At 34.8% G+C, this 20,537-nt stretch overlaps 1 protein-coding gene across 7 annotated transcripts in view; it reads right to left on the reverse strand.

The window, feature by feature from the left end:
• Positions 1–2,737: 2,737 nt before the first annotated feature.
• Positions 2,738–20,537, reverse strand: part of slit2 (slit homolog 2 (Drosophila)) — a 269,197-nt gene continuing 251,397 nt past the window's right edge. For 6 of the 7 annotated variants that reach the window (XM_051928679.1, XM_051928680.1, XM_051928681.1 and 3 more), the window contains 6 exons: positions 17,645–17,885; positions 15,380–15,510; positions 13,804–13,958; positions 11,646–11,934; positions 9,507–9,718; positions 2,738–4,602 (listed from right to left, as the gene is read on the reverse strand). In XM_051928679.1, coding sequence (XP_051784639.1) covers positions 4,361–4,602; positions 9,507–9,718; positions 11,646–11,934; positions 13,804–13,958; positions 15,380–15,510; positions 17,645–17,885 — 1,270 coding nt within the window. In that variant the 3' untranslated portion in view covers positions 2,738–4,360. Of the gene's footprint in view, positions 4,603–6,956; positions 7,055–9,506; positions 9,719–11,645; positions 11,935–13,803; positions 13,959–15,379; positions 15,511–17,644; positions 17,886–20,537 lie in introns of all 7 variants that reach the window. The other variant, XM_051928684.1, reaches the window with a different exon arrangement.

A 20,537-nucleotide genomic window follows, 5' to 3' on the forward strand; every position in this document is an offset into this window, starting at 1 on the left:
CAAAATCAGTACTGCGGATAAGACCAATTGATACAAACGTGGCCTCAATCTTGGACTTATTATAATGATTACTGACTACAGAGCTTGGACTGCTGGATTTAGTGGGTGTCAGAGCAGAAAGAAGGCATTTCCAACATGTCATGTGGTCACTTTTTGTATCAATTACATGTGCATTATGTCTTGATGAATACTATACTGAGAAAGCCCACAGTTCTAGTTATCACAAAGTATGTGACTTTGGTATATCACTGTACTACAATAGACTAAGAGATACCTGGCATAATCTGTTCCGTTTGAAGTTTGCATGTTCCCCTTGTGCTTCCAAGTCTTTTCTCCTATAACCCAAAGACATGCATGATAATCGGAGATCTTAAATTTGCCTTGTTTGGATGAATGTACAGTAGTTGTATGGAAGTGTGCAGCAGGGTGGACTGTTGTTTGGTCCAGGATTGGCTTTTGCCTTAAGCCTTGTGCTGTTGGGACATGCTCCAGGCTCCTCATAGACCATAAAGTCAGATTCAATTGGTTCATAAAATGAATGTATAATTAGCTCAGTAAAGGTAAAGTTAATTAACCTCATTATAGCCATTATCACTATCTCTTAACAGAACACCACACTGGATAGAGCCTGCAAATAGGATAGTTACACTTGTTTTTAATTTGGTACACTGTATTAATCCCCGTGGGGAAATTGTCTTTTTGCCTGACCTTTGGAGATCAGAGAGCAGGGGCAGCCATTGTACAATAATTTTACAATTTTCAGGTTATGGAATGCGGTTTAATCAAGGAAAACCTCAATGTCTATCCAAGCTATCAAAGTATATTTTCTCAAGACTACCTTTAGCTTTTCTATGAATAATCACAGGGACACTCCAAAGAAGGATTAAAAATTAAAGCAGGGATAAATACATTCAATGGCATTTATTATCTAAAAAGATTATTCATGAAGGATTAAATGAAATAAGTAGAAAATCACCAAAAGCAGAAAAACTGCACCAGCTATTATTAATTAGTAATAGGCACAAGGATATGTTGTAATCCTAGATTCTTTCAAATTTAAGGGAAAAAATGTATTTTTTTACCTATGTGTTATGTGTTACCAATGTGTCTTTGAGCTCAACCTTTGAGATAAATTATCCATCCATCCATCCATTTTCCAACCCGCTGAATCCGAACACAGGGTCACAGGGTTTGAGATAAATTAAAATCATATAATTATATATGACATGCTAGTTAAGTTATACTATTTAATCTTTATACTGTTTGATAGTATACCATGAACTGGCCACTCTGTTCTGGAATATCAGCATCATTAATGAAGTATCCTCACTCCACTTTATGACACTGCAGGACTAAATTGTGCATCACTAACTATAATGCTTCTTCTACAAGATTTCTCAAAGTAGGAGCGCCACTGAACAAATGCTATAGAAACAACATCAGGAGGAGATCAGGCAAGCTGATTTGTGTTTTCTTTTAAAAGAATACTTCATCCCAAAAAATATATACAGTATATACATGTTGCTTATCTCATGTTTTCATGGAGAATGGAGATTAAAAAAGTTTCTGAGACATTATAAGTCAATGGTGACCAACGGTAGAAAGCAACAATATCAAAAACAACCATAAAAAATCTTACGTTACTCATGTTATAGTATAATTCAGATGTCAGGTTTTCCAGTTGTATGCTCACAACATCCCAGACACATGTATTTTTACTGAAATATTGTAAAAAAAAATGAAACGCTGTCAAATGTGACCAAGCATTTAAGTTGTAAACCTGCCTCCCGTTGTCACATTTACTGTATATTCATACCCACAACTGGAGTACCTTGAGATTACTAGCAGCAGGCTGTGAGACTGTGCATGGACCTTCTGCCTGTTGAAACATCCTAGCATTACACCGTGGTCGGAGACATACTCTCTTCCTGATAACGTTTTCACTTGACGTTCTTTAACTTTAAATCTTTAGTTGTACACGCCACTCAGTGAACATTGCACTGTAAATTTCACGTGAAATGCAATTTTAGCTTATGACCAATAAATGAGTTCAAATGCTTGGGCTTTGTTTGAGCCCATTCTATTTTAGTTTAAGAGAAAGTTCTCAGGAAATTACTTATTTAACAATATTTTAGTAAAAATACATGCGTTTAGGACATTGTAGGCATCCAGTCACATGTGGATTATGCGACACAAATACAATGACATTTTTTCATGGACCTTCTGATATTGTTTGCCGTTGTCCATCATTGGTCACCATAGACTTATACTGTACCAGAATGTTTATTTAACCTCCGTTCTGCATAAAAACATGAGATGAAACATTTTTCCCAGCTGTTACTACAAACTGCATGGGGTAAGTAACATATAAAAACATTTTTGAGTGGAGTATTTCTTTAATTAAAATGAAGTTGTCTATTTTAATATATTTTTTGTTAATAATAATTCTAAGAACTTAAAATTAAAGTGTTTAAGAAGTATGTAAAGTATTTAAAGATTTTAGATTTTAGGTATTAAAGATTTTAGAATGACAATATTTCAGTAAAGTGCTTTCTGATTGCAAAATCTCAGAAAACTAGCTTATTTTAAAATAAACTAATTATTCCAATGTAATTCCTGATATGCATTTTATATTACTGCTTTATAAACAAGTAATAGAAAAGCATGTTTTTAATACTTTAAAAAGAAGGGGTTGAACATTTATTGTGACATGAAATCAAAGACACAGAAAAAATACTAAAGTAAATATCCTGTTTAATTTACAAACATCAGTAGTAATACTGATTTAAGTCAAGGTAAGGCAAACCACATTGTGTTAACACAGACATCTAGCGTCTTCCCCTTAAAAAAGTCAAGGAAACAAATCTTTGTTATACAGCGTGCTCTTTTTTAATGTAGAAAGAGCACAACTCACTAAATATTTTCATCAAACTCTACATTACAAATTTAGCAGCAACATGTTAACATTGGAAACTGGGATAACAAATATTTTTTTCTTCTTTTTGTTTTATCTGAAAAAGTCACAGTTTAGAGTAATTTGTTAAAAAGGTAAGGAACCAACGTAAATATACTTGTATAAAGAGGTCTATTTGTCTAGGGTAATGTTCTAATCACCATTTAATTTCAGCAAAATATGCAGGGAAAAGTCACCTCTATTCAATCATCGTCTAGTAAAAAGACGTGTTCCTGGAACAATACAAATTCTCAGAAGATTTGACAAAAATATACAATGATTTGTTGGATGTAACAACTTTAAGCTGAATTATCAATTTATCTTCAGTAACGTACATCCTCATCAGTGGTCAAATACAGAGCAGGAGAAACCAATAAAACAATACATTTTACCCAACAGATAAACTAAGTTAGTTCATCTATTCTAATTTTTTTTCAGTCTTTTTAAAAATACAAAAATATCAGGACAAATATAAATTAATATATATTAAAAGACCAAACCATAATATAAAGGTAGATCTACCAGTTAGGCAAAGGTATGTTTGATACAATAAATATTCATCAGTGATATTCTGAATACTGTGCAGACAGACTGATAAGAAATCACAAAAAATCCAAAGCAAAAAAAAAAAACACATAAACGTTTTCTTTTCATCCAAGTAACTAATTCAAACATCCACAAACTATATATCATAAACCAGCCCTCTCCCACCCAAAAGACTCCCTGCCAAACATTTATATTACAAAGAATTAATACTGGAAATGAGGTCTGCTCAATACTTATTTTTTTTCTGTTATTGTACCATTGACTTCCAAGTAAAACTTGAGGTGTACTTAATGCACATTTGCATCAAGCATTCGGTTATACTGCAGTTTATCCCCTCTGTAGATCAAAGTTTAAAAAAGAATGTGACAAATTTCAATGCAAAATCTTATTGGACACAATCTTTCTTTGGACTTTGTCATCCACTCATTTGTAGATGTTCTCAGTACTGATCGCTGAAGACAATCGAGACAAGAGTTATGGAACAGGTTCCGCTTTAATTCTTCTTCTGTTACTGTTCAAGTTTGCCCTTTGTTTTCACTGTTCAACTTCCAGATATGTCTGTCTCTCACTTTAATGTAACAGTAGGTGATATGTTGCGGAAAAGCTGCAAACAGTAGTGCCAGTTATTCTCTTCATTTCAAAGCAAGCACATTCTATCCTTCTTTGTAATAAAAATGTCCCAGATCATTGCTTTTATGCAACTTCAGAAAATAGTCAAATTTGTTCTTTTTTCCTTGATAATAAAAAATAAGTTTGTTCTGTATTTTACAATATATTTCAATATTTCCACTATGGAAGCATTAATTAGTTCAGTTATGAGAAAAAGGTACTTTGTTTATGGGAACAAGAATGGAAAAGAAATTACGAAGGACATTTTGAACAGCCACACTTGATGATTTTTTCAACTTCCTCCACAAAAGAAGACCCGTCGGTGCATTCAAAGGTGTATTTCCGTCGTTTGCTCCTCAAGGGTCCACAGCACTGCCCATTGGAGCAACTGCCTCGACATTCTAATCGTGAGACCTTTTTGGTCGTCTGACACGCCGCATAGCCTTGTTGTTTCTGATAGTTATCTCTGACTCGTTCCCCTCGACAGAAGATTTCTGTAAAAGATAACCAATTAAAATGATGTCACATCAGTAGTGAGCTATTTAACCATATGAGGCATGCATGCACTGATGGCTGCTAAGACATGATAAAATGGATCATGCAATTCAGAGAAAAAAGCTTGAAACCATGAAATATATATATATTGGAATAACCATGAAAATCATTTCTTTACTTTTGATCAAATTATCTAAGAACATGCTTTAAGTTAGGAGATGCTGATGTAAAGTTCCATCTGCATAAAGTTTTTTGACAAGAATGATTAAAGATTGCTTTGTTAAATATTATCTGTAAGTTTAGAGTATATCTTCTAACTTTCTTAAGATTGGTAACACCTCCTTCTAAATCAAGAGTACATTTCTGAAATGTCCATCAAGCCTGATGACCAAAAACAGTACATATTTGAACTTCTCCCCTACTTAAGTATTAACAAAAACATTTACCGTATATACTCACGTATAAGTCGGGTCTTAAAACCCGAAAAATCGATCATAAAATCAGACCCCCGACTTAAACGTCTGTTCAAAAATGCGACACTTAAATTTTTTTTTAACATCTTTTTGCCTCCTCCAATCTCAGACGCATCGAATTTTGTTGCAGCAGTGCAGTTATCAATTTCTTTCAATATTTCAACGATGTTTAATTTAAAACCAGCTTCATATTTTCTTCTGATCAAATGCTTCATTGTAGATAAGGGATGATCTTACGATAAAGGTGTATGAGGGTGTGAGATACAAAAAATACAAATCAGTGCAAACATTGCTTCAGAGTAGTTCTGGTATTACCGTGTAGTCATGTAGACACAATAGAGTGAGAGGTTATGAGCACGTGCTGATACAGCGCATTACTGCACCTACATAGAAAAAAAAGGCAGTGGCTCCGTGGTTACTCTCTCAGGTGGGCGTTAGCATATCATAATCTCTTGGACCAATAGTGTGAGTTTTCTGCATTTGACTTATACGACCGACATTATAAAATACCAGAAATTATACATTAAAATCAAGTTCTGACTTATCCGTGGGAGAACTTATCTGTGAGTATATATGGTAATGACTTTTTGTCTTGTTTTATACAGCATATACTTTATGTTTGTGATTTAAAAGTAGATATCCAAGTATCCTTTCAAAATTGAGCAAACATTGAATAAGTGAGTCTTAGAAATTTGTTTCTCAACAGTAATATGTAGCAGAATTTTCAAAGACCAAAGTCCTGCATGTCATGATAAAATAAGCATAGATGACTGTGAAAAATAAGCACAACTTTTGAATTCTGATACTTTTAGTAATATACCATAGCACAGGCTAAAGCTTATTATAATTCAACAAATTTTAGATTATAAAAATGTTGGATTATAAGAGGTTCAGGGGTGTAGCTCTGCATTTGTATATCATATGTCTTTATACTAAAAAATCTGTATTGACAAAATTAACACACCACGTAATGTATAGCACGTCCCTTAATATTCAAGAAGAACTGAAAATACTGATTCACTAATAACTAATTCTTAGATGCACAACAAATAAACAAATGTCTAACATCTCTTTTGTACGAAGCATGTTTAAACTGATTATACTTGTAAAACTGTGGATATAACAGTATATAAGAAAGCCAATAAAATTCACACAAAACGACAATATACAGCTTCAAACATTAATTTAATGTTTAAATCTATTGTGAAATTTCTGTTTGTAAAATGTGCATTTGTCTTCTGAAAATATAGGAAGAGCCAAAGTCTGTGCTAGGTGAGCTGAGTATTTTTCCAAAAACAACACTGATTGGGATTCAAGTCCTTCACTGGGAACATTCACACAAACACGCACACTCCTGCTAGTTTGGAGTAGCCAGTGAACTGAACACAAACATCTTTGGGATGTGAGAAAGGAAAAAACATGAGTTACGTAGTGAAAGCCCAGCCAGGCACAGGGACATAAAGACAGTAGACTGAACATTAATCAAAGGTCCAGCTATCACTGCTCCAACCTGTGTGACAATGTGAAAGTTGTTATATTAATGAGGAACTACAATTAGTGCTGAAAGTGAACATAAGTTTCAAGTTTTTTTTCTACTTTTAATGTCATGAAATACATGCTGTAATGACAGTTCTACAGAAATGCAATTAAAATATGTGTGTCATAATTGCTCTTTTACCTTAAATTAACAATTAGCTTGAAAATGAAAACACAGATCACAGTAAAAAAAAAAAAAAAAAAAAAAAAACAAGGCATGAAACTGAAAAGGTTTGCTAAGATAAATTGGTAATTTGAAATAAAATGAAAGATGAAAATGGTAAAAAAGTGAGAATATTATGAGACAGTAAAATGCTTTGCCTTCCTCTTCCATTTGTCCTCACCTGTCTCACCAGAGTGGGAAGCTGGGTATGGCCAGTAGAAGCTGAGAGTTGAGAAGTAGAGTTTGTAGTAAAAATGGGAGCAGAATCATTGGATTTGACTTCACAGTTGCAGGAGATACAGAACAAGCAAAGTCAGAGAAGATACAGTAGAAAATACAGTAGTAAAAAAAGTCCCAAAGAAACTATTATGTATAAAGTAAAAGAGAAGGAAAAAAAAGAAAATAACTGGTGAGAAATTATGGGTTTTATAAATGTATATGGACCTTTGGTATTAAGGCCTTTGCATAAAAAATATATATTTTATACAGGGTAAAAGAATGCTGAAAATGAATAAAAATTTAAATTTCCTATATTATATTTTACTGATGTACAATGTGTATGTTTTGACGTGGATTCATGCTGTAGTTCACAATACTGAAAGCAAACATGATAATGGCTCTGATTTTATTGTAATTATCCTTAATAGCTATACATTAAGCCAGATTCAGTTTGGTTCTTAAATTACTATATATTCAAAAATGACAAGAACAGATGTGAAAAAATGAACAAACTGTCTTGAATAAACATAGCTACACATGGTAAAAAGTACTGCCACATGACAGCACGTCTAAGCAGAGTGATTAATAGAAAAATGTGTCACATATGTTTATTTATGCCAGGAATAAAAAAAATGACATTTACAAAATTTTTAACATGCTTAACATGAACAAAAGTATATGAAATGCTTGCTCTCAGTCTGAAATGTTCACTGAGAAAAAAATAAAATGACACTATGTGAAGACAAATCATTTTACTGCAGTTTTTGCAAGTTCAATGTGGACCTATATATAAAGAACTTGAGGAAATGACCTAGAAATATTAAAGAAGGTACAGTAGTTACATTTCATCAAGAAACGATGCTTTATACAGACAACCACTGAAACTCTTAACACTAGGTACCACTGTCTTGCACCTGCTCCTGTTTTAAGGCCCAGCATTTGTTACTGCTGTTATTAGTTCTGTTAGGCAGTGTTATCGACATGAGGTATTGAAAATATTGCATTGGAGTTTTGTGTGGAATTCATTATTTGGTATCTTACACCAAACATATGGTACAGAGAAACTAAGAACGACTGCACTTGATTTATGATAGAAGCAACCAACATACTTAATTTTATATTTAAAAGGTCCAGAGTAATAGAACATGTGAGATTGTGCGGATGCAACTGCAAGATAACATCTGCAAGTTACTGTACCTATCTATTTTTTCTTTAATCAAGGCAATTTGTGATTACTTACTGCCATATATATATACAGTAAAAATAAATGTAATTTGTGTGCACTGATTTCCTCAGCTGGCTTTCAAATGTGCATCCACCCTTAAATGAATTATATTTGCAGTAGCTTTAGACGTACACAAGCTTTCTCCACATATTATCATTTCATGTAAGTAAGCTCACACTCTAATCAGTAACTATAACAGCCAACATTATATTCAAGAATACTAATTTTGAATTGTTATAAGCAGCTACAGAAAATCTGTGGACTCTATTACTAACCATTTCAAGCGTACATGATAAATAGGAGTCCTGCATTACTGTGACGGGAGCATCACCACTGGGAAGTGTTTGGTACTGCTCCTCCTATCACCAGGATACTCAGTTTGAGTCCAGGCCTGGTCATCGTGTGCACTGCAAACATGGAGATGTGTGTGAATGTGGCCTGTAATGGACTTTGTAGGGTTGGTTCTTGCCTTGTGGCTGATGTTGCAGGGATAGGCTACAGTTCCCAGCAACCCTAAAACAGAACAAAATGAATTTTAAAAATAGATAGGTGAATAATACCATGTGGGATGTGTACTAGAGGAAATCAAACTGATCTCAGTCAGTGAGAGAGGAACATTATATAGTTTTAAACAGCAGCTAACACAATCTACTAAGTAAACTGTCCTTTAAATTTTGGTTAAACTGTCAAAATGAAAATAGATAACTATTAAAATGTGTACACATTTTATTACACATCCTGTATTAGGAAATATAAATTCATATGTGGGAAGTAAAAATACAAGTTCTACCCTTATCTTTAAGCCCATTTTAAACGTGCCATGGCAAAATTTGAAACATGCTTTTCTAATGCATTGTTAAAATTGTGCACTTGTCATCTCCACCAGGAGAGTATTCTCTTGCACAAGAAGAGCGCATTGCTATTTGACATGTAATTGCGCAATTGATTCATCACTGCAGTACATACTGTACAGTATGTCAAGTTGTTTTTGGGGAAGTGCTAAAAGATTTTGTGGAGTCAGTGTTTTGAAAGAGCTCGAATAATGATCAGACTGAAATGGCATATACCTTGATAGTTTTATCACATTATGCAATTTAATCAAGATGCAAAATGAACAGAAGAAAGAATTCAAATTTGGAATTAAGGATCAAGGATTAAGAAATCCTGTGGACTCCAGTGAAAAGGTAGAAGACATTCAATTTTAAGCTACTTGATTTTTCCATTTAGGTATCTGTGTTACTGGCAGAACAGCCATGCCTTCCCAACTGATAACATTTCACTCCTTACCTCGGTCACAGCTGTCTCCCGTGTAGCCACTGTTGCATTCACAATAAGGCTTGCCAAGCCCAGAAAGTCGGCATTTTCCATTCTTGCACTTTAAGGACTGACACGGGTTGAAAAGCTCTTCTTCTTCATCACACAGGACTCCTCCATAACCTTGTTGACACTTACAACTGTATGAAAAAGCATTGATGGGCATGCAGGTGCCATGAATACATCTACAAAAAAAGAAAAAGTCTTAAATCTCAAAGGATTGACAGTAACTTGCATCACAGAATAACTACACTTATCTTTGTATTACATTTCAGGTATTTTTCTCACACATTTTTCACCAAATATTTGAATATGTACAGTAACAGCCAGAACATTAACAATCGAAAAATAGTAAAAACAAATTAGGAATGCTTACCTGAGGATGGTAACCTTTTATAAGTGAAAATGTAATTAATTCTCTGAAATGTCCTTCCCCGAGGGAACAAATGAAAAGGGTATCTATGTTTTTATAGATTTTTTAGGAAGGTGGCACAGAATATGAAAATAAACACAACTTATACTTTTGAAAACTAACAAATGATATCCCTGACAACCCAGAAAAAAGAACACCTTTTAAATATATTCATTATGATAGTCATATACTCTCACCAGTGCATGAAGTTATATCGACCTGATACTTTAAAATTAACATTACTAACTATTTCATGTTCAATATTCCTCTACATACTGGCTACACATTATCCTACCAGGAGCTACAGTTTGTTTAATTTTCCCACAATTATAACATTAGATAAATTAAATGCAGTTTCTTTAATAATCCCATCTGTGGGTCATGTATGTTTTTGTTTTTGCAGTTTTTTCTCCATTTCACACATTCATCAATTTTTTCACCTGCTAGTTCAAGTCAGGAGTGTGAGGAACCAAGGCCTGTCCTGGTAATACTTAGTGCTTCAGGTAGATTTACCAAGTGCATTGGTGGTATGTCAATGCACCACTGTCCCAACCCAGTGATTTTTTATTTTCTTAAAAGGTCTAAGTTTGCTTAATTAGGCCAAAGTAAATGTTCCTCTCTGTTGTAGCGTTATTGTGGTAACAGGCCAAACAAATCTGATTAGTTTACCTTTTCCCCATCCACTGTCTACAGTGCCCTTAACCCATGCAATCTAGTTTGCATCGGCAAGGTGAATGGACCTTTCAGTCACTAACTGCACTTGGTGATGCATGTGCTGCAAAGAAATTCACTCTATCACTCCGGTACTGGAGGGCCCCAGTGGCTGCAGGTTTTCATTCTAATCTTTTTCTTAATTAGTGCACTGTTTTTGCTGCTAATTAATTTCTTTTGAATTATTTTTAATTGACTTGCTTTTTTAAAATTTGTCCCCCTGAATTTCTTTGTCATTTCTCTGAATTGCTTCATTTCTTTCCTTAAATGGCACCCAAACAGAAATGAAATGTGAAGTGAGTGAGCCAGCAGAAGACCAACTAAATCAGGGCCTGAAACTCCAAGTAATTTCACTCCAACCAATTAATTAATTAGGCAATGAGTCTTGTCGTTAATTAAACCCATTCTTTAATTCCATGGCTCGTTGCTGCTTTCATTGTGCAATACCATACATTTCCAAAATTCTTGATTTTCTCTTTTCTAAGAGAAGGGTTAAATTTTTTTGGGGACCTGAGCAGATAAGCGTTCCTGAGACCTTCACCTTTCTTTATTTTCAGATATTGTATGATCAAGAATGTTGGTCATGTTTTGCTGGTCATATTTTGGTTCATATTGTGTCTAATTATTGTTTGGCTGCTAATTAAGTAAAAAGAAAAAAATAAGGTGTCTGAGTCTTCAAGAGCAAGTCAAATAAAATTAATTCAAAAGAAGTTAATTAGCAGCAAAACAGGTTACTAATTAAGAAAAGGGTTAGAATGAAAACCTGCAGCCACTGCAGCCCTCCAGGACCGAAGTTGGGGACCCCTGCTTTATACTTTGATGTATGATTATATGTTAAAACAGAATATTCTACAACTTTCATTTATTAAGATAATCCTTTTTGAAACAGCTTGGAATATTTTGCTAATTCATTTAGGATATTTTAATAATTTTTCTTTTTTTATCCTCCTGGGTTTTTAAAGGCACTAAAGTCTTATCATTATACTTACTTGTTTCCTAGGCAGGGGTCATTGGCTTGCTGGTCACATAATTGTCCTATCCATCCCCCTTCACATTCACAGCTAAACCCAGAATGGCCAGTTGTATGGCAAGTCCCATGTACACAAAGGTTTTTCTGACAAGGTTCACAGCCTGGTAAGATTCCTGTCTGCAATGGTACTCTGTTGAAGTCCTGAAGCTCATCATTAATGTATAAATTGCGAATGCAACCATGGAAACTAGTACCATTTTGTCCGGGGCCTTGACGCAGTGCTGCCACATTGGTTTTAGCAGGCATACCTGAAAGAAATCAGATATATGTTTCTCTTTTAGGAAATTTGGGAATAATAAAGACCATAAATGGCTATAAACAATACATTTCAATTTGCATACAGTCTCACAAAACTGACATTAAAATGTGTTTTCCACATTGTCAACATGAAAAGTTCACCAAGAAGAGTTTTTTGGGGTTTTGAAAAGTTTTGTTTAAGATGGAAAACAAGGGATTTGCCTCCTAAAGCTTTGTTCACACTACTGTGTTTATCTGCATTTTTTTCAACACCTACATAATGCAGGTAATAAGCAACAAAAAGTCAGTTATATCTTATGGCCCTCGTTCACATATGACATGCTGCCTTCCTTCCACATAAAAATGTACCAGAATGGACCACTGCACACAACACAGGATCTTGCTCCTTGATGTTACCTAGCAACCAGCCTTTCATGTAGACTGTCATCATAATTGGCAAAGTGGGCATCATACTACCAGAACAAAACACATCTAATTGCTCAACAAAATGTATTTGGAATAAAAATCAGACAAATGGTTGCTTGTAAACATGGTGGTGAATTTTCAGCTCCAGTCAAGAATTTAAGCTCTAGTTTATTCTACTTTGTTTTTTGTTTGTTGTGTTGGTTTTTCATGCTGTTTTATTCTTGGTAACAAATGTCAGCTATTGACTATCCTATTGCCTAGACCTGATAAAACCTTAATTTTCCTCTGTTCTTTTTGTCCTTTGTACATTTGTGCTTAAGATATGCCTCATTCCATCTGGCCACAATATAAATAAGGGCAAGTGAAAGATGTTTTTCTCTGAAAAGAAGCATGACAAGGGGTGGCACGGTGGCACAGTGGTAGCGCTGCTGCCTCGCAGTTAGGAGACCCAGGTTCGCTTCCTGGGTCATCCCTGCGTGAAGTTTGCGTGTCTGCGTGGGTGCTACGGTTTCCTCCCACAGTCCAAAGACATGCAGGCTAGGTGGATTGCCGATCCTAAATTGTCCCTAGTGTGTGCTTGGTGTGTGTGTGTGTCTGCCCTGCGGTGGGCTGGCACCCTGCCCGGGGTTTGTTTCCTGCCTTGCGCCCTGTGTTGCCTGGGATTTGCTCCTGTAACCCTGTAGTTAGGATATAGTGGGATGGATGGAAGAAGCATCAAAATTTTATAGTCTGGCATTTCCATAAAATATCAGAACCACAGACAGGTGAACAGAAAGGCCAAAAAGTGAACAGCCAGAAGTCGATTATAAAAGACATACTGTCATAAAACCGGAAAAAATAAAAACAACAATAAAGTTTGAAAGATGAACTGCTGATAGTCAAAAAAGCAAAACTGATTATTTTGTAAATAAGATTTGAAAGTACTAAAGAACTTCTCACTTTCCATCCCCACAGTGTACTGGACTGATTTTAAAAGTGTGGCTATGCTTAACTTGTATTATGTGCTTGAAAGGTCCTAAGGAAACTTCCATGTAGCTCTCTTTCCCATTTTCATGGAGGATGTGACAACAACACCTCAGAAAGTTCAGAGAACAGGTACAGGATTTATTTTAGCAACAAGTAAGGTCAAAAAGGGATTTTACTTTAAAAATAAATTATTTACTAAGAAACATGAACACTAACGTTTAAATGTATAATGTTAAAATATTTTCTTTGAAAGTGAACTATAAAGAGACTGGATTTTACCTGTTGGTGTATTTGAATGTGACACCCTGGAAACTGTTGATGATTATACATTAACATTATATATTAGGATGAGTCTCTGTTTGTATAAAACCTTGAGCTGAAGTAAACACATTTCAATTATTAATGCATATAACTGTTTAATTTCTTTTAGTATATACAACTGAAGAACCAAAATCAGTAGTGCTCTGTCCTGCTAAGATCAATCTTACCTCCTACATAAAGAGGAGAGTCAGCACTAAGTGTTGACTGCTTAGCCAATGTGGTGATGCTTTTAGGACTTCCACCATCAATGGAGAGCGAAAGTGTTTGATCAATAGCAACCAGTTCCACAACATGAAAATTCCCATCATTTATTGTCTCCGCACTACAAAATAACAAAAGGAAATACATAGAACATTACAGACATGAATATATCTAATGTGAGAAAATGGTTATGGTTTTTAAAAGGCAAATTATCTTTGAATTCTTCTATTTTTTTATACAATTCTTTTTTCCATAATGAAATACTTGACACAGGGTTATGACACTTTTCAAACAAAAAGGACCCAGACAGCCAAAAAAATAGGAAATGAAAATTGATTTTACACTAATAAAGTATAATGAATATATTTCAAAGATGGTCTTAATTTATTTTAGTGTCAAAACCACTATCCTAAATTTATGAACACAAAACATTAATCTTTGGAAAAACCTCAATAATTATCATATGTCAGAATAACCTGAAAAATATTTTTTTAAAAAGTATAATTATATTTCTACATCAGACAACATATAAATAAGCCTTATTATAATTTTACAATGAATACTAATTTTAGAAGTAAATGATTGCTCTATTAAAGAGTTCCCGAAACATAAGAAAGCAGCATGTACTGGCAACAACAAATGCCATCTGCCAGTGTAAAACATCGAGCAATGGAAGTGGGCTTTATGCCCTTTGACTGTGCTTAGTGTCCTTAAGGGCCAAAACACAGGGGCATTCGCTGGTATGATGGACAGGAGCAGTTTTGAGGACAGCACACAATGTTTCACCAGGATGTTAGTAAGCTGGTAGCCCAGCATTTGTAGAGAGGTGAAAGAAAACTGGAGTTTGTGTATTGAGGCACTTTAAGGCAGGCAAGTGGGGGACACAGGTGAAGACAGCAACTCGAAGCCATATAAGGAGCAATTGAAAGGAAGTACTGTTTCTTTTTATTTGATAATTTTGTGTGTCTCCCTTGTTCTTATTTATATAATAAATATTTCGTACATTTTTTAGCTTTATTGGCTACAACAGTTCCATCATTTGCTTACGAAATATACATACAGTACGTGCTGTCATTACTATAAATATAAATGTATGTTTTTGTTTCTGTCTCCATCTGCTGTATATATGAGACAGAGAGAGCAAGGGAGAGAGATAGCCACTGTCTCCTAGTGTCTGAAGTACATTGTCTGTTTTGTCTGGGTAAGTGTATTTTTATATATATAGTATAATATATTTACCATGAAGTGACCTCTTAGTAAAGTAATCTTTAAGTCAAGAGGGTTTATTTAAAATGCATAATAAGTACCATACCAATGTACAAGGGATTTACTGTGCAAAAACATAGGTTAAAATTTTCATTGCTTGATATCTGTGGTAAGGAATAAACATATGAAACTAGAATGAGGTATACAGAAACATGGATTTAGACATCTGAAATTTGATTATTTTAGCTTTATTTTAAATAACTTTCAGTGCCTTTATTAAAAACAAAGTGTTTAAAAAGTGAATAAACAAAACTGCTTGGCTAATTCATTAGTTACCTGTAGATGGCAGAGGAAGGAATAGAGCCAGCATCATAACTGACACGCACTCGTCCTCGGTATAATTCAACAGCAATGTGGTCTTTGTCACCTTTGTAAAGCAAAATTCCATTATCTTCATCTGTAGCAATCTACATAGTTTAAAGAAATAGTGAAAAAGTGTAAGTGATAACTAAAATAGGTTAACTGTTAAAAGGAAAAGATTGCTCAAGATTTACAAATTCTGTTAATTTTTTATTTAACAGATGATATGAAAATAATTTCTAATAATGTGTTATTCTATGGCAGCATTGCGAAGAGCCACTTCAAATAAATTTTATTTTACAGACTTGCATTTATTTCATATTGTCACCAATACAGTTACACACTAGCATAAAATGACAATCTCAAACCCACTTAAATCAACTCTGGGTTGCCAAAGGATGTAGTCCATTTAGTCATTAATGGGCTCAAGGCAGAAGCCAACCTAAAATGGGGCACCAGTCCATCACAGGGCCCACTTCCTTCCATTTACATTTGCCAATTAACCTGACAGGCAAGGATTTAGAATGGAATCTAGCAGTACCAGGGAAACACCCTTTGCTAACCCCAAATAGATGGCAGTTATACAGATTAGATTTTGGAAGTTAACTGATGATAGTGGCAAACAGAAACTGGAAAAATTACTCCAGTTATATTTTTACTTTAAATGTGTGGGTATACTATAATAATCCAAAGCTTCTGTAGAAATCACAATAAGAATCTGAATGTACTGTGTGGAATTTATTTCTTGATGTTTTAATTTGTACTTAAATGTACTATTAGCATTGAAGAGCATCAGTTCAATATGTGGAACTACTCATAATGCTGCAGCTGTAGTTAAAAAAGCTCCTTAAAAATATGAGTCTCTAAGTGTACTTATACCGGGAAACAGTGTCTTCCACAGCCATGTTAATTTACGATGAGGCAATTTGGGGTCCCCAATAATGTATTTGGATCATGAGAGGAGGCTGAAATTCCAAGATGAGCTTGCATAAATATGAGGTCACCATGGCCAATTGAAACAGAAGGGAGTTAAACTGTGAAACATACAAAGTGTAGGTGTTTGTGTGTCTATTAGAACATGTCTCTTATAGCCTTCATCCTAGTAGGAGGTCTTTCCTAACTCAGATGAGAGCACAAATGTGTATCCTGTCCAAATGCAGAGACAGTGAACAACACCTTAGCCATTTGGGCCAAAGAGAATCCTTTTCCTCAACCTAGAATGTGAGGTTTTAACTGTGGGTGATCATCTTGTAAAAGGTTTGCGTTACCAGCAAACTTGTGTGGAGTGCCTGACAATTTAATTCCAACAATTAGTGTTGTTCTTTTGCTTCTGTTACAATCTTTTAAGTGCACAATGGTTTGATGCCACCCCTTATATTATATTGTACATTTTGCCACCCTCCAATTTTGTGGGCATCACCTTTTTCATTTTCTGCATTTTGGGGCCGCAGTATAAATTAGCTACACAATCAATCAAAACATATTTTTTATTTTTGTTTTTCTAGTTTGAGTAAGAAGTCATTTGTTGTACAAGATTCATTTGATTGTATGAAATGTTAATTTTCTTCAAATAAAATTAAAAAATAAATAGATGTACATGATGGAATGTAGCCAAATATTTTTTTCTTAACATACAGTACACATGACTTTACCAAAAACACAACAGTTGTACGATAAAACCTGACAGTCATAGCAATAAAAATATACTAAAATAATGGAAACTGTTTGTGGATAGTTTAAACAAGGAAAGCATTGGTACTATTTTGTCAGACTCTTTACTTTAATTCAGAGCTATGTCATTGAAATAAAAACATCTTGGAATATGAAAATATTTCATTGTAAGATAAAGCCTTAAGTTAGAATTAATAACAAATCTGTTATTTGAAGACAAATGGTTGCTTTTTTAAATATATTTGATTTTCAATGATGTCTTTAAAATAGGAATCTACAAGTTAAGAAGTCTGACATGCCAAACACCAACTCTATGACCAATGCAAGTGTCTCCTTAGCTTTATATTTTTACTAATTTTTACTCAGTTCGTATGTGAGTATTGCACTTACAGTAAATATTTATCAAATAAAAATAAATATCAAGTAATAATAAAAATGTTAATTTTTATTTTGTTTATGCAAATTTGAATAATAATAGCATTTTGCATTACTTTTTCTTTAACCTTGTGCCGATCATAAAAAAATTAACCTTATCTTTACACATTTATTTATAGTAAATATAGAGTTTACCTGTAATGTGATATTTGCCTGAGCGTGGATATTTGGAGATGGAATCTGGAGAAAAGACTCTTTATTCACAAAGTTCACACTAATAAGCTTGTCACATTTTTCTCCTTGGTATCCTGGTAAACACTGGCAGTTTGGTTCTGAATCTTTAAAAATACACTGTGCTCCATTTTGACATTCAAAATTGTCACAAGGACTTGTACGTGGCAAAACCATTGGAGGAGGAAATTCACAGAAGAGTCCACTATTAAAAAAAAACAAGATCAGAAAGTTCAGGCAAAATAAATAAAAGTGAATGGGCTGTCAGGACAGGGCATGAGCTCATCAAGAGATAAGAAAGGAAGAAAAAAATCTATTCTGGCAATCAGGGCACACTTTTAAATGCTAAGGTGGGAAATTATGGCCCAGAATGAAGTTGTGACAGGTCTCTTGAAACTAAGTTGTTTGAGGGCTGCAATGTGAGATAAACATCGGCCATGACTGTAAGGAAACCACAAGGAGTTCTTCCATTTAACAAGTTTTGCTAAAGATATATGAAGAGGTGAACTCTGCTGCCTATGGTAAAGGTCGTAAGCCCAACACCTCAAGTCCTACTCTCTTTCTGTGTGAAGAAAAACCTCCTAAGATTTGTGTAAAATTTAATATTAACAAGTTTTCATTTGTGTTCCTGTGTTCTTGTTGAAGTATCCACTTTAAAGTAACAGCTGGGATCCACTGTACCAATTCCATAAATAATTTTAAAATTTTGAATCATGTCACCTCAGTCTTCTTTTGCTTAAACTGAAAAGATTCAACTTCTTCAGTCTTTCCTCATAACTCATATCTTACAGTCCTGGACTTCAGTCTAGCCGCTGTTCTCTGGAGTTTTTCCTACCACCGCTAAGTCATTTTGTAGCCAGGAGACCTAAACTGCACACAGTTCTTCAGTTGAGGCCTCACTAGTGCGCTATATAGCTGAAGCACAATGTGTATTGACTTGTACCATACATATCGTGCTATATACCCTATTAGCCTCCTTAATGACTTCTGTACACTGCCTGGATGACAGTGATGAGTGCACTATGACTTCTAGGTCCTTCTCATTAGGTGCACTTTCAAATTACAGAAATCCTATTGTGTATTCAAATATAATTATTTTTTACTTCCATCATGCAATATCTTACATTTACTTATATTAAAACTTCACCTGCTACAAATCTACCCACACCTCTTTTTCTGTCAAAGTCCCTTTCCTGTTTTGCTTATTCTTCCTAGAAATAGTATAATCATATATATTATAATCATTGCTATCTCTTTGATTTAGCTAGGTTTTTAAGCTACATGCAAATCCAACTCACTTGTTTTATTTTTATTACTCATATCATTAATACAAGTGATTTTTAATGTATTACTAATTTTACTTTGGCTCTTTAACATTGGACTAAAATTTCCATATTGCCTTGTGCATATGTTTTACACTACTGTTTGTTTCTTTATGTAAAGGCATAAATCTGGCTGGTCCTAGATTTCTGGCCCTCGTTCCCTAAGTTTCACATACCCTAGTCTAAATAATCCCTGACTAACCATTTTATATGCCTCCCTAGTACACTGGTGCCCCTCTGGTTCAAATATAACCCCTCATTGCAGAAAAACTTCAGAAGGAGTCTCAGTGGCTCAATGTTATACACCTATGACCTTCTATCATACACCAAGATGTGAAAAATATAATAAACCTAATCTCTTCAGTCTTTCCTGGACTGGTATGTGACACAGGCAGAACTTCAGAGAAGACCACATTGTCAGTTCTGCTTCTCAGTTTGGCATCTAGGACTTTAAATTTAGCTTGCAGAACTGACAGCCTGCCCTAACCTAAGTCACTTGTATCAACACTGACAATGACATTTGGATCCACCACTTCTTTGGCCAGGAGGATATCCATTCATCCAGGGAGGTCTCCACACCCTTATACTCGGAAAACAACATGCCATACAAAACTCTCTATCTCTGGAGTAAACATGCATCACAAAACTACTAATGACTGAATCACCCCCTACCACTACCTGTCTCTTTCTGGAACCTGGTTTTGAGGTGAAGCTTCGGGTATCTCCATACCTGTCTACCACCTCAGAGCTATTAGAGTCACTATCTAATCTTATTAATGTCTTGAAAATAGTTGGACACCTCCAACTCTGGAGTTGATGCCCCTGGACAGTGTGAGCCCTTTATCTTGCACTTATGTCTGACTGTGACCCATCTGTCTCTGTTTCTGCTTCTGTGGTCTGGAGTGTCTTTTTACATCATCTTGGGAGTTCACACTATCTCCCTAAAAGAGACAGGGCAAGATCCACCAATACTCTACTGTAACTCAGGTTGTTTACCCCCTCCTCAAATTCCATGAACCTGAGCTTGAGGTGCTGGATCAGCTGGCATCTCCTACAGATGTAGGCCTCCTGGAGGTAGGCCTTGAACATGCCAACCTTCAAAAAGTCCAGCAATCAAAGATAATTAGCTTTGTATTGGAGCCATTATTACAATTTGGATTATTTCTCAACCTAAGAGGTATCACCCATTGCATTATTTAAATTTAACAATTTAAACTAAGAAATGAAATGAGTTTAAAAGAATGACTATAGTTACTTAACATCTGCTAGTCTCTTAAGCTCCCATAATATTCTCACTCCTTGCATGCCTGCTGTATATCTTCATTAGTAGCTACTTATCTTTCCCTTTCTCCTTCTTGCTTCTGTATGTGACTATTTTCTTATTGCAGAGACCCTCTTTTTCTTACCTTTGCTTATGGCAATGCCTATGTCCTCCATCTTGCACTAGTGCTAATCTTTTTTGGTATCAGCCCTATGTGCTACTTTACCTAGTAACCCTTTTTATACTGTAATTACTTCTCACTAAGGAAGCAAGT

The sequence above is a fragment of the Erpetoichthys calabaricus genome, chromosome 5 (assembly GCF_900747795.2).
Source record: "Erpetoichthys calabaricus chromosome 5, fErpCal1.3, whole genome shotgun sequence".
Lineage (NCBI taxonomy): Eukaryota > Metazoa > Chordata > Cladistia > Polypteriformes > Polypteridae > Erpetoichthys > Erpetoichthys calabaricus.